General features: G+C 42.5%; 1 protein-coding gene across 3 annotated transcripts; it reads right to left on the bottom strand.

Moving 5' to 3' along the window:
- Positions 1–349: 349 nt before the first annotated feature.
- LOC147634766 (uncharacterized) lies at positions 350–13,671 on the bottom strand. 3 transcript variants are annotated; one of them, XR_015266793.1, is made up of 10 exons: positions 12,830–13,671; positions 11,455–11,592; positions 11,156–11,344; positions 10,902–11,039; positions 10,691–10,809; positions 10,142–10,280; positions 9,887–10,016; positions 1,314–4,311; positions 1,018–1,152; positions 350–877 (listed from the first exon to the last, which is right to left on the bottom strand). XR_015266793.1 is itself a non-coding variant. In XM_086803945.1 (10 exons), the coding sequence occupies exons 1-10, from the start codon at positions 13,340–13,342 to the stop codon at positions 674–676; spliced, it is 1,785 nt and encodes a 594-aa protein (XP_086660071.1). In that variant the 5' UTR covers positions 13,343–13,671; the 3' UTR covers positions 350–673. The 3 variants fall into 3 exon arrangements, 1 of the variants encoding a protein (XP_086660071.1); XR_015266794.1 differs by having other exon boundaries at positions 1,780–4,311; XM_086803945.1 differs by having other exon boundaries at positions 4,232–4,311.
- Positions 13,672–14,167: the final 496 nt, after the last annotated feature.

Raw genomic sequence — 14,167 nt, 5'->3', positions numbered from 1 at the left:
CAGAAATGAAAACCTAAGTATTTCTATCAGAACTCATTATATTCCTTGGGGGGAAGAGAATGACAGGATCTTCTCACTTATCACCTTATGCCAGATGAGGGGTATTTCCTCATTTCTAACCTCCATCATCCAAGCGTGGTGGAAGCTTCCTAGCAGTAAAACAACCCTGATTGAAATTGGATGGAATAACACCATCCATAATAAACATTAGACCACTTCATAGGTTGTGAGCGCCTCTTCTATTGTAGAATGCATGAGACTTCTACTTGACATCCTCTATTATTAATGGATTTAAATGTTTTGGATGTTTAAACTCAGGTTCTACTTAGACCTATCTTTTACAAAGGCAGGCCAAAAACAGATTTGATGATTTACAAATTCCATTTCTTAACCTGAGCTTACAACATTTTCACCAACACTAAAATATTCAACGTCAAAGACACGACATCTTTTAAGAGTAGGAAGCTTATTATGGCATGGCTCATTTAAGACTGGCTAAGGCACGTGAACTGGAGACCAAGCTCAAACCAGCATGATGAAGTCTTCACGATCCACTTGTAATCCAAATACAATGGGGATTACCTGCTTCCAGGCACTAACTTCTAAACTGACGACAGCCTGTATGAGCGTGCATGTGTGAACCTCCTGATCGATTCAAATTTACTGGTTTTTTTTACCTTACCAGATGTATATCTAGGTTCAACAAATAGAAGCCATATGCAATGCCTACTCCAGCTATCAACGTGGCCATTGCTTTCAAGCAAGGACCCGTCCTTGCCAGCCTCTTCTTGAGCACCTTGCAATGCTTTTCTGCAACTTTCAACATCACCTCCAACTTCACATCTCCCCCCTTAACATTCTCCAATGCCTCGTGATTCTGCCAAAAAAACATGAACCACAACCTTGTGTGAAGTGAAGAGAACTGCTGATTGGGCATGTGGTGAGGTGAAATCGACTGCATAACATAGTGTGTAATTTCTCCATACAAAACCAGGCCAAGGAAAGAGCAGTGTTTACCTTCACTCTAAGAACGTTAATCGTGTTCTTCAAATCATCATTTGAGTTTAGTTGGCCAGCAATTGCTCTCCACTCCCCACACATGAAACTTAGCACTTTTATGCTCCCTTTTAGCTTATCGAAATGGAGTTTTTCCTGCATTTGAGGTGAAAAACATTAGCTGAAGGCTTGTGATGCATCCTAAGCATGCCTCTCTCTCTCTCTCTCTCTCTCTCTCTCTCTCTCTCTCTCTCCAGAGAGGGGTTCGAGCCCTTGTCACAGGTGATTACAGAGATCAAAGTTGTTTGGGACTATACCTATAATAGCTGAGGCACCACGTAGACTATTGAGGCACCAGCTCGAGAGGCAGGATACTACACAGGCATCTATCACTGACATTCCCCACCAAAGCGCTCCAGCTGACTCAGTCCATACAAGATCCCCCGAAATAGATTGATCAAGTGTCCCCACCAAGTGAGCACCCCACGCAAACCAGGAGGGGGGGGGGGGTGTGGGGGGGGGTCGTCTTTGAGTAGAGCACATGTCCTCCAAAGAGCCAGTCGTCCCCAGTCCGGGAGACTCAAACCCTCAACCCAACAGCTCTGATCCGGGACTTGCTTCAGCAACACAAAGAGGCACTCCCACAGGTAGTGGATATTGAGGCCAAATACTCGGTCCAAGAGCAGGAGGACACATTATGCCTTCAGATATATGATTCTCCATAACCGGGTTGAGTAACATATTTTGAACTTTACTATTAAGGTTTTGACATTTGGTACTTACACTTCGGATAGCATTAAGGAAAAGTCCATTCTCTTCGCTCATGATCATGACCAGTTTGCACCAGAAGCTGTTGTAAGGTCGGAGCAAAGACGTCTCTTGGTGGAAAGTACATGGGCAGTTGACTCCCACTTTGCAAACCTTAGCTCTTCACGCACTCTCCCAAGATTGCACGAGTGGTGCAATCATGCGCATTTGAAGCATAAGTGCAGACATTCACACAAAACAGAGAAACAGGTACACAAACAAACAGGGAAGCTTTTAAAATTGAAATGAGAAGGCCACAAAAAGACCAAAAACAGTGCTACCAGACACATGAGGTAAGCAAACTCAAACCAGAAATTTAATATTTGCATCTTTGAAAGAAAATGGGGCAACAGATTTTGTAAACTTAAAAGTCACAATGACAGGTAAGAACACAAGGATAGAAGCAGGCTGCATTTGAAGATAAAATTCACAGGCTGCTGTGATAGCCATGCACATATGCAGGATGCTCTGACAGACATGCACTTGGGCAGGATATGGCTGAGGAAACTGCCAAACTTGAGACCACATCTACATTAGAGAGGAAGTAAGTAGTCAAACAAATTGCTGCGCATGCCAAAGAAATATCCACTTCGAAAGAGATTGTGACAAAACATGGGCCCACCAAGGTTGTGCAAGAAATCTTGAATAAAGGTTGAAAATAGATAAAGCACTCAATCTCCCATTCATGGGCACAAAATACGAAGCCAAAACAGATTGCAATAATGATCAAAACAATAGGAATGAAAGATTCAAGCATTACAAGGCATAGCATGTGGTTCTGACTTGAAATGCATGGAAATTTTCATGCATGAGATATAGACACAACAGAAAACTCATGCACGGCCATGACCAAACAGTCCTCATGTCTATTTTCAAAATGTCAAGCAACACTGAGCTGCGTCTAGACACCCACAGACTTGTCTCGACATCTAGAAGACCTACACCATCCCGTACACCCTAAATTCAAGGAACCACACCCACTAACCAGAGGAGACCACGGAGGTCCAAAAGGGGATCCTAGAAATGTTCCAGACACACAAGAGTTAACCATCTCGTCCCTCAAAAGACGACCCTATGCAATCCTATTGCTTTGACAGTGAGGTGGTCCTAGCAGAGGCACACGTGGCCAAGGCCAACTAGTGCTTCATAGCTATATAAATTGGTTTTGATATTTAAAAACAAACAGTTTTTAAGATGGCCGAAACAAGACGGATTCTGAATGTGGGAACCAGAAATAAGGTGAGAATAAAAATGAAGAAGCTTTTCTTTGTCTTTTAAAGATCTCCAAAAAGTTCATAGTGCATCAGCCCTGAAGTGGGGGGTTAAACATCAGAGTAAACCTTTGTTTCTACTGAACGGTGAGAATTAATCATTCCTGAATCTTGGCAATGACACAAGTTATCTAGTTCAAGCTGTTTCACTGTTACGGGTTTCACATAAACTGAAACGGGTTTCCTGGTCACACACCTTTTAGGCATATGCTCTAAGACTATACACCATTCTAGTCTCATCATTTCATAGCATTTGGGATGCTTTTGCTTGGTTTGATTCGTCTAGTACAATACTATAGCTCCTCCAAGAAGCTTCTTAAGATGATGCTGGGAAAGAAGCTCCTCTCCATATTAATTTCATGCTTCGTGTAATATCTAGCCAATAGCCTTAGGTTTCCTTTATCGAGTCCAATCCCACCTCAAGGCCACATCTAGTAAAGACCTCCAACGCACATGAAAGACATGGGATTCGCTTATCTAGAAACATCCTTTTTTTTTTCCAAATGTGTGCTTGTCCTTGTAGTGTGCTTAACTTTCTATGCCTTTTGCATTTAACCAGCTATTCTTATTGCTCCCGCCTCAAGTTAGAGCAGGCTTCTGAGGTCAGATTAAATGTGGTGGTACGACAACATAAACACAAGGGACAGGACAAGAAAATCTGGCACCAGAAAAGGCAAGAGAAAGCAGACTTGTTCAAGCAACCTGTACTGGCACCTTTGGGTGACACAACCCTAGTGAAAAATAACTACAGAGCAGGGCTAACTGATGCTAATTGTGTGATGTTCGTCAAGCATATGGAAATTTCATTTCTCATGCATACAGTTCTAGCTAGTCTAGACTAAAACTTTTCAACTCCAAGAAAAGCCACGCATAGGGAACTTCAGGTCAATGCCAATTACCAAATTTATTGGGTCAGATGCATTCAACCATTTTTCATTCAACATCATCAAAGTGCACAATCGATCACTAAAATTACCCTCAGAAAAATGATCATAGTCTTGTGTTCATTGTGCATCTTTCGTTTCTCAGCTTGTACTAAGAAAAAGCACCTTCACTCACCCATAAGTGCACAATCAATCACTAAAGTGAACCATCAGAAAAATAGTTTTGTATTCATTGTGCATCTTTCATTTCTCAGCTTGTACACCTTCACTCACCCATTGTTTGAAACAATCTGCGTTCTCAGATAAGCACCAGATAAACAAAGTGCACGCTTCATTGGCCAAAGTGGGCACATCTGCACAACATTAAAGGTATTTACAAAATAAAATAGATGTATAAAACAAGCTCTCTCTCTCTCTCTCTCTCTCTCTCTCTCTCTCTGTGCAACCAGAGATGCTGTAGCCTTTTCTTGCTAGATATGTGTCGCCACCAAGAGACTCTGCTAAGGTTGCAGAGACGGGGACGTAGGTCCAGCGTGATTGGTACATGTGTGCAGAAGCATGATCAGGTTGACACTAACTAAATGCCAATAAAGAGATGATTATAGCTAATCACTTAATGCTGCAAATACACAAATAGACCAGAGAGTTGACCTAGTCTACCGTATATATTGCAAAACATGAATATTTACAATGCTGAACAAGGATCTAGACTCAGATCCTAACTCCTAACATGCTGGCATTGATGCTACATCATGAACAAATGTTACTGATGCTCCAAAGCTGTACAAGGCTGGAGCCTACTGTGCTAAGGCTGCAAATTGCTCATCCAAGCACTTCCACACCTTGTTCTTGACTTTGATGTAGCGGCTATCTATGCAGAAGTGAAATTAATGATGATTAACCCTAAGCAACAGAGATTCACGCTGACAACATGCGCAATTATTGACACGCGGAAGTAGAGAGAAGTAGAAGAGAGATACTCTTTACCTAACCTACTCCTAATGCATATTACCAAAATGAATATATACAATCTTTATTGAGATCTGAAGTAGATCTAGACACTTGAATGTGCACATTAATGCTACCATGCAAAAAACACTCGGTGTACTCGCTTCTACTTGCTTCTCCAAAGATTTACAAGGCTGAAACCTGCCGTGTTGGGGCTACTTACTGCTGATCCATGTTTGGGCTTGCCTTTCCCAAGCTTGAATGAATGAAAGATGACCCTGGACGACCTATTTACAAGGATTTCGATGGGCTGGTTGGCCAGCCCTTTTCAGGTCATAAAATATCATCAAAAAGGTCACCAAACATGTTCATATTATGCCCAAAATATGTCCCTACCATTGGTGCGTGTCCTCAGCACCTCCGGGCACCTATTAGGCTGTCAAAATGGCTCCAATCTAGCCATAATCTTCCTTTGACTTTTGCCTCTAAGGTGGCTGCAAGGAATTTCTAGTATGCAATGGGAAGTCCCACCTAGAGTTTCATGTGCTAAGTTTCACCCTCTATTGCAATCACAGTCCTAAAAGTGTGGTTGTTACTACTAGTTCTCATTTTCATATAGCTAACCATGAGGCTAACTGTACGAATGAGTGTTCTGAGGGCATACTGAGGTCTTAACAGGCAAGAGGGAAAGAGCGTGGAAACGAACTAACAAGAATACCGAACACAAGCAACATAGGGATGTTCGGGTTTTGGATACTCCTCGGCAGCTTTGTCCACCACCAAGTTGGATCAAGAAGAAGAGTTCCATCATCCACCGATGGATGCCGGGAACAAATGGATCCTTGCTGACAAGAAGCCAAGTTCAAAGTCAAAGGCAGCAACTTTTTCAGATCCCAGTGCAGAGGACCCTCCAAGAGTTGATGCCAAGTTTTCCAAGAAAGAACCAGCATAGTTGTCAGCTTGTCTGAAAGCAATGATAGCCCAATCAACAAGTTATAAAGAGGAGGGGATGTTACATGCACACCTACTAGGGTGCTGCATGGTAGTACACGTAGGACATATTTGGATGGGCACTATGCACGTTGTGAGCCCTCCAAGGACATGTCGCAAAGTGCCACCCACATCATAGGTATTGTCACTGTCAAGTTTTATGTCAAATGTAGCCCATGTGCAAAATGTAGCCCACCTGCAAGTTGTAACGTTGTACAAACTATGCCCAACTTTTATTAGGCCCATGGTCGGATGTCTACACAACGGATAGCGTGTGAAGTCAAATGTGTTAAACGAGTATCTTTATGTGCAAAAGCCTAGGGTCCTAGGTGACTAGCAATATGAATTTATGGGCTTATGGATGCTGCCATGGGAACTTTTGCAGTGCTTGTCTCATCCTTCTCTACATTGGATTCAGTAAGACATACTGCGACACACCTTACCTCTTACCTTAGGACTTACGTGGCAGCATGTACAAGTGTATGGCAGAGACAGGCAAGGTGTGAGGCAGTCACAAAGGCAGCCAAGTGTGTGCAGACCTATGGGCAGCCTCAGTACCGTGTCACGTGGAAAACACTCATTCAATAGGCATCATAATAACACGCTGACAGCAATATAAGGTGGCCGACCACCATACATGTATCATATATATATATATATATATATATATATATATATATATATATATATATATATATATATATATATATATGTGTGTGTGTGTGTGTGTGCATAGTGATTTCCGTCAAAACCATCTGCATACAGAGCGTTTCTCTGCAATACAGGCTGGTCAATGAGATCTTAGGCAATGTGGGGGCTGAGAACTGACGTCTTCATTCTCAGTCATCTTTGTCCTTGAAGTACAGTTGTAACAGTTCTTTCTTGGACATATACAGATCAGTACTTTAGAACTCTTGTGTGTGTTGTATGTGTGATTCCGCCACACTCCTCTCTCTCTAAAAACCCTAGCACATAGGCACAAGTGTGCTACATTTGGTATCAAAGCCTAATGAACTTGCAATTTTTTCCTTTTCGGACACCTGTGCGCGTTGACAGCTTGGGTAGGGTAGAGCCCCTAGAATTCACAAGTGCACAGGTCTGGGTTTGGGAAAAGTCTCTATTTGGTTTCTTTTTGGTATTGCTAGTGGTGTATCCCCGCTTCCATGCCCCAACCATCCTTTCTTAGTGTGACGAGTTGCAACCCTCGCCAATTACTTGTCATGGATTCAGAGCACTTATGGAAGTGCTTTCTCGTATGGAGGCAACTATGGAGAGGTGGTCGAAGAGCGGTAAAGTTCGACAGGAAGATGGACGGAGAAGTCATCACCAATTGGACCCGCAAGATGACTACCATGTCGGCAGCAACAGGTGGTTCAGATATTTCTCAACTCCATTTGGCGAACCGTTTTGACTGGTGCCGCTCTCGTGTGCCTTAGGCACCACTCTGTGACTTGCTGGGATGATTATTGCAAGGTGAACTTGAAGCAATTTATTCGCGTAGAATACCAACGTGAATTAAAGAGTACCAGAAACCGCGGGAGCATTTTATGCAGAAACATGGTGAATTGATAATCGACTATCTCGCTGATTTCTGGAAGCTTTGGCTCATGCTCCCAAGGACTGTCCAGCAGTTGGAGCAAGTTGAGTAATTTGTAAATGGTTTTAAACCATCTTTGCATGCAAATGTTCGTGCACATCCGCCCCGTGATCTTTTAGATTCGGTTCGTCTTGCTACAACCCTCAAGATGCGGGAGAGTTCCAAGTCTAGGACTCAACAACAAGGGCAGCAAAAAGGCAAAGACAAGGGTAGCCTGTCCAAGGACAAGGTAAGTGGGGGAGCCTCGATGACTCACCTCACCCCTAAAGAGCGTCACACCAAGAGGGCTGCCAACCAATGCCTTTCCACCGAGCATATCGGTGTTGGATATTCGAAGCTTCAGAGTGTGAACACTCCCTGTGAGTGTATGTAACCACTGTTTCTACCTGCTATCTCCTAATCCTACGGCCCCCTAACCTTGCTGGATTAGGCTTGCTAGTCCAAGGATTAGCTCTAGGTAGGTAACACCCGAGCACAGCCCTAATGCCTAGCTTGGGCGGGTTTAAGGCCTAGCCTTAGGGAACACAAATAATACCAGCTCAAGTAGCCTTGTCGCCTCACCCGGTCTAGGCAGCTCAACTTAGACATAATCACCGACATCTACCCAGCTCAAACACAAGTAACTCATACACACGGCTTCATAGGTCGCAGCTCACACGCGGGGCAAGCTCCATTTGGTCGCTTCAAACCGCATCATCACCAACAAACTATGTCACAACACAGACAAAGACAGTCGCCATCAACAACTCGACTCCAAGGAGCCCAAAACAGTTTCGCAACTCTGCCACACAAGGAGTAGGCTCCACAAGACTCAACTGCAACACAAAGGAAGTATCAACACATCAGCAATCCAATCTCTACAAACATGGCAAACATCAAGGTTAGTCCTATTCACATGAAGAAGGACCCTTCTATGTTTCAGTACTAGTAAACATGCCGAAAAAGCTCAATTTCATGGCCGCTCTAGGGACGCCGCAAAGGCCCCCCATCACTCCCACAAACGAGCTGACAACATACTTGACGGAGCAAAAAACATTACTCAAGGGTGCATAAATTTGAGGATCGCCTCGCAACCATGGAGAATGATTCAAGACCAAAAATAGGAACACAAGAAGAAATCATCAACCTAAACGAAGTAAATTGACTCGAAACATTAGGTACAGTACGTTTCGAACGTTCACGATTATGAAAAGGGTACGGGTATGGAAAGCACTTTTAAGTACATTCATGAATTTTTCACCGCATAAAATGAAACATTGAAAATAAAGCAATTGAAAAAAAAATTGTAAGACATTGAGAGACTTTGAAAAATCTCGAGCAATTTAGAGAAATTGGAAAAATTTGGGAAAATTGGAGGGACTCCAGGAAGATAGGAATAAATTGGGGAAATTGTACAACGTAGGAGAAATTACGAAAATTGGGCGACATTGGAAAAACTGGGAGAAATGAACCAAAAGTTGGGAGAATTGCAAGAAATTGAAAAATTGGGAGAAAATTTAGTAGCTCAACATGACGTTCAAGTTGTTAGAAGGGTTTTTTTTTTCATTTTCAACCCAATCTGGGAAAAAAATGAATTTTTCATATCTGTATGGAATGTACGGAATTGTATGGAACATACGTCTCATGTGGAACAAACTGATCATCCAATTCTATACACGTACGGAATGCATCCATGAAAGAAAGAGATGAAGAAGGACCTACAAGAGACAATGATCAACATCAAGACAAAACCAAGATGGAGGAAAAGCAGCAAAGGTAATCGAAGGCCCTTCAGATCCAGTTTACCTTACCTTAAGGATGGCATATAGATAGAAACATGGAGGGACATTGGAGAGGAGGAGAGATTTTTAGATCAACAAGTAGCTGAAGCCATGCCAATGATAAACAGGAGTCACTTTTATGCCAAAAATTCATGACAAGGCACCTGCCGTACAAAATATGAGAAGATTGGAATTCTCAAACAGTCAAAAGCAATCAGGACATGGATCGCAGAAAAATTGACCTCAATGCAACTCAAGAAGAAGCTTGCAGAAGTAGCCAAAGTTTGAATGGCTCGCAAAGAAGGAAAGTGGGCAGTCTACCGCAAGGACAGAGCCCTCGTTGAAGATTTTTGCAAACCCAAACCAAAAGCACAAACCCAAAAATAAGACTGGCACCATAGCTTTATTAGATGATTGGTATGACTTTTGAAGTTTTTCTTTTGTTGGACCAGATATCTGGCTTTAGAGTTTAGACCTTCATGGTCTTCGTATTGTGTATTTTGTCTCGTAGGCCATTTTGGCCTTCCATAGACGTTATTCTCTCTCTCTCTCTCTCTCTCTCTCTCTCACACACACACACACACACACACAAAGGGAAATAAACAAAAACATTATGGGTACACGTAGACTCACCTTCCGAAGCAGCTTCAAGACACAAAGGCAACAATTGTTGTGCTATTGGCTTTGTTGCTTTGCTTCTATGAGGTCCATGAAGTGCAAGTTCTTTAACCAAAGGATAGATTCCTTGGAACCTCTCCGTTGCCTACACCAAAATCCTTCAAAATTGAGTGTCCAATACTACTCCCCAAACCTCCATGCACTCAAAAGATTTAAAAATCAGGCATCATTGGAAATTAAAAGCATGACAATATCAAACATAAGTAATACCTTCGTTCGTGCAATGTCGGATGGAAATGCGATGCGCATAATAGAGTCCAATGCAACTGGAGGCACAAGCCTTTCTCCTTTCCGCGATGCACCATTTTGAAGAACTGGTCGCGCTTTCTTTAAGTTGACAAAGAGTATACTGAATGAACAGATCAACTTCAGCCTCTCAACAAGAGCTTGAGAGAAGAATATGCAAAAAGCTAGAGAGAGGGGGCTGCACTTCTATGAAAATATCGCCTGGAACAAGCCAACCATTAGGGCTTTTACAGACCCACTCTGACCATCAAAAAGCTGGCAGTATCTGACAAGCTCCTACAACGGAAGACAGGGCAAGGCAGAGCATAGATACGGCGTGTTCCCCCTCCATCTAATCTTATGGCAGAAACTGACAAGCTCCTACGATTGACAGGGCAAGGCAGCGCATAGATGGAGAGGCTCCCCCGACCATCTAATCTTATGCCCGCCTGTGACTTTGTAAACTGTAAAAACCCTAAGACCATACTTTAAACAAGTTTGAACTGCTGTGCACATGTAGAAAGTGCTTCTGACCTCTCTGCAAACTGCAACGCAACATCTCTAGATGCTGGTGTGCTGTTTTTTCCACATGCAAGTTGTAACAGATTTTGCACCCAAAGTTGCATCCCCACAACCAAATCTCCTTGTGCTGCCTGCACAAACAACTCCACCATATAGAGCTTAAAAAGCCAATGCTGTGAGTAATTTTAAAACCACAAAACAATGTAAATACACTAAAGCCAACCTGCACATAGGCCCATGCCAGCATAGCTAACTTTTCCTGGCCTTGAAACCGTGGGCTTGTCCTTATTACAGCAGCCTTCTGTAACAGGGCCTCTGGTCTTCTGCGTAAAGTGAGAGCAAGGACAGACAGTACCCCAACCTGCATAAAAAAGCCTAGTGTCATATTCACAACATGCAGCACCTGCCCAAAACATGTAACGTTTGTCTAAATTGGGTTCCTTTTCCTAAAGGTCAAGTCAAAAAAATAATCATTGCCTTTGTTTTTGTTGAAACTTGAGAGGACACCCCTTTCAAACCCTTGTGACTTCCTTGCTGGGGCTGCATATCATTCACAACATCATTCAAACCCCAGATAACAAAGTCCCCAAGAGCATCTAGAGGCCTTGCCGCCAGCCAATCACACACAGTTTTGTTTACAGAGTCAGAAACATAGCACAATGGTATCTGCAGCAAGCAACACTCTGAAATTTAGAAATGTTGCACATTCAATGAAGGTAGCAATTTTGTGATACGCTTTAACCATCCACTTTGCTATCATAAGGATGGCACCTTACCTCTGCAGCCTTCGAAATTGATGATTCCTTTAAAATTTTATTCCATCCAAACTGTGCAGGAGTGACTGAATTAAAAGCCCTTCCAAAATAATCCGCAAAGCGCATTAGTTGCACGTCTGGCAGCTCGGCAAAAGATTCCTGGTCAGTAAAACCACCTTGGTAAGAATCATGCAAACACCAAACCCAAAGATGTCGGGGTAGGGAACAAGGAGATAGAACTGCTCAGGCAAGAACCCACCCATGTTTCAGTAGGAAATGAGAGAGAGAACCAGCCCACCAACATCACAACCATTATAATTTGAAAAAATGCCAAAATGTGAAAATGAATATATGAGCAGTTTTAAGCTAGCCTAACTATCAATATTATTAGGCAAACCCACACTTTTTAACAAACTAAAATTAACCCCACATTGCTAGAGTGTAAATAACATCTTAGGCCAGACAAACAAACTCAAATTTGAAATTTGGAAGTTAATATACCATGATCTCAAGCGAGCAAGATAATATCAGAATTTTCAGCTGAAATTTAAAGGTGTAACATACCCACATGACCTACCAACTTCACATGCATTTAGAGTATGCTTGCCTTGTAAGCTGAAGGCCCACAATTTTATTTTATTTTTTTAAACTTGCAAAAAAAAAGCCCAAAAAAAAAGACATGGATAAGAGAAATCTACACTTTGCAGCATTCCTTAATCAAGATCATACAAAGCATTTGAAGCATCCGAATGCTACCAATTGCAGAGCCAAGGTGTAGGGGTCAGCAGATTTGGGTGGAACCTTTGTGCACACGTATACAACAAAGTGTCACAAAGGTCTCAACCTTGCCACATAGAAGCACGACATGAAGTGGACTGAGTTTCCAAAGTTCCAAACCGGATGGTTCTACTTAAAGATAAAACTTCTCACTCAAAAAAAAGCACATTAGCATGTTCCTAAAACTATTTCTTTTGTAGCATTGCCACAAAAACTTGTAAAATGGCACAATAAGTAGCACCTTAGCATGAAAAAATATCATAATAAGTACATCTACATTGAGTGAAAGATTAGACTAGGGAGCTCCTTAAGCATAAGGATAAATTAATGATGTGTTTATCGAAATCACGACTCTCACTGCTTGAAGCCTGTGCGACCAAGGGGACATGCAGGCTTTGCTTTTATAGGGTGGATCAATCATGCATGATGTTACATACACGTCACCTTCCATGTACGCAAAGACCTAAAACCTTTGCTTGGCTACTAGCATAGCATACTGCAGACGCCTTGGCATGTGTAAGACATGGTTACATACATTTAAAATAAGTGTAGCACATGGTTTCACACATAGAAAGAGGGGTTTTTTTTCAGCTAAGAATCTCAAATGCACAACACTTACAGATATTTGAGCTAGAAAAGAGGCCAAATCGGATGGGTCTATTGCTGATGCAGCCTCTGAAACTGTGACTTTGATTTTCTTTGGCTTTTTGGGCTTCATTTTTGTTAATTCTCCATTGCTTGCTGTGCCATTGACCTCTCCCTGGTGATGGTTCTCTTCATCGCCATCGCTGTCTGATTGCACATTGGCCGGTGTGGACACTCCAATGGCCGCCCCGAGGAGGGCCTCACGGCGTGCCCTTCTCTCTTCCGCCTCTCTCTCCAGTGCTTGGAAAACCTTGCTCTCCGGTCCGCCGGCGCCGCGCATAGATCCAGCGGCGTCAGGTTGGCCTGAATTGTTGGTTCTCGCCTCCTGCCGCTTGTGCTTCTTTGGATTGGTGACTTTCTGCCAGCCATGATTGATTGCACCGCCATTTTCCGCAGTAGAGGAAGCCCCACCGCCTCCATTACTAAGGGCATCAGAAAACCCACCATAGCTAGTCGTGCTGTTATCCATGGAAGATATGCCGTTCATAGGCAAGCATACGAAATGGCAGGGTGCGTAGAGGGCTAAACGTTTAAAAGATGCTGTGACAAATCAGCCAGGAAAAGTGGGATCCTCACATGCCAACAGCAAGAAAAGCATGGCAGAGTGTGTAAGCGAATCTGAGATGAATCTGCGGGAGGGTAAAATAACGCCCTATGGATGGGTGGCTGGCAAGGCGTGCAAGCTGTAGAAACGCCTAAACCAGGTCGGACAAGGTCAGCTATGGCGACACACAGAGGTAGAGAGAGAGAGAGAGAGAGAGTCCCACCAACCACAACAAAACACGTTTGTGTCGGGGGTATTCCAGCATTTCCTTAATCTTCGTCCCTAATCACATGCTTTTCGGATTAACAGATTTACTCCCTTCCACGTGACAGATTTCAAAATATAGGAATATCCACTTATGGGTAGATAATAACATATTAACAAATAAAATATTAATGACATACAAATTATCATAAACATTTTTTTCAAGAGAAATTGTGTAGGTGTTTTCCCTAGAATTTGCAAATTTTTGAGCTACACTTCATGTTTTCGATTTGAACAAACCTCGAAAGTTGCAACATATTTTGTTTTGACTTTGCACGTTAAATTGCAAATTCCAAATTTATCGTATAAAAATTGTTCGTTTTCTATGAACACTGCATACAATGATGATAATGACGATGATTATATTGTACTGGTCCGTGATCATGTGAAATGGATCTTAGGAGTAAGATTTTATCAAGAGAAGTGGACACCACTCCCCACTCGCCATTAGAATTAGTCATTTGTTGAGAACACGTACCTAGCTAGACTAGAGAATTCTCATTC

The sequence above is a fragment of the Cibotium barometz genome, chromosome 10, assembly GCF_041138505.1.
Source record: "Cibotium barometz isolate CiBa-2024 chromosome 10, ASM4113850v1, whole genome shotgun sequence".
Taxonomy (NCBI): domain Eukaryota; kingdom Viridiplantae; phylum Streptophyta; class Polypodiopsida; order Cyatheales; family Cibotiaceae; genus Cibotium; species Cibotium barometz.
Note: the sequence above shows the minus strand (reverse complement) of the source record. Positions and strands in the feature narration are given on the sequence as shown.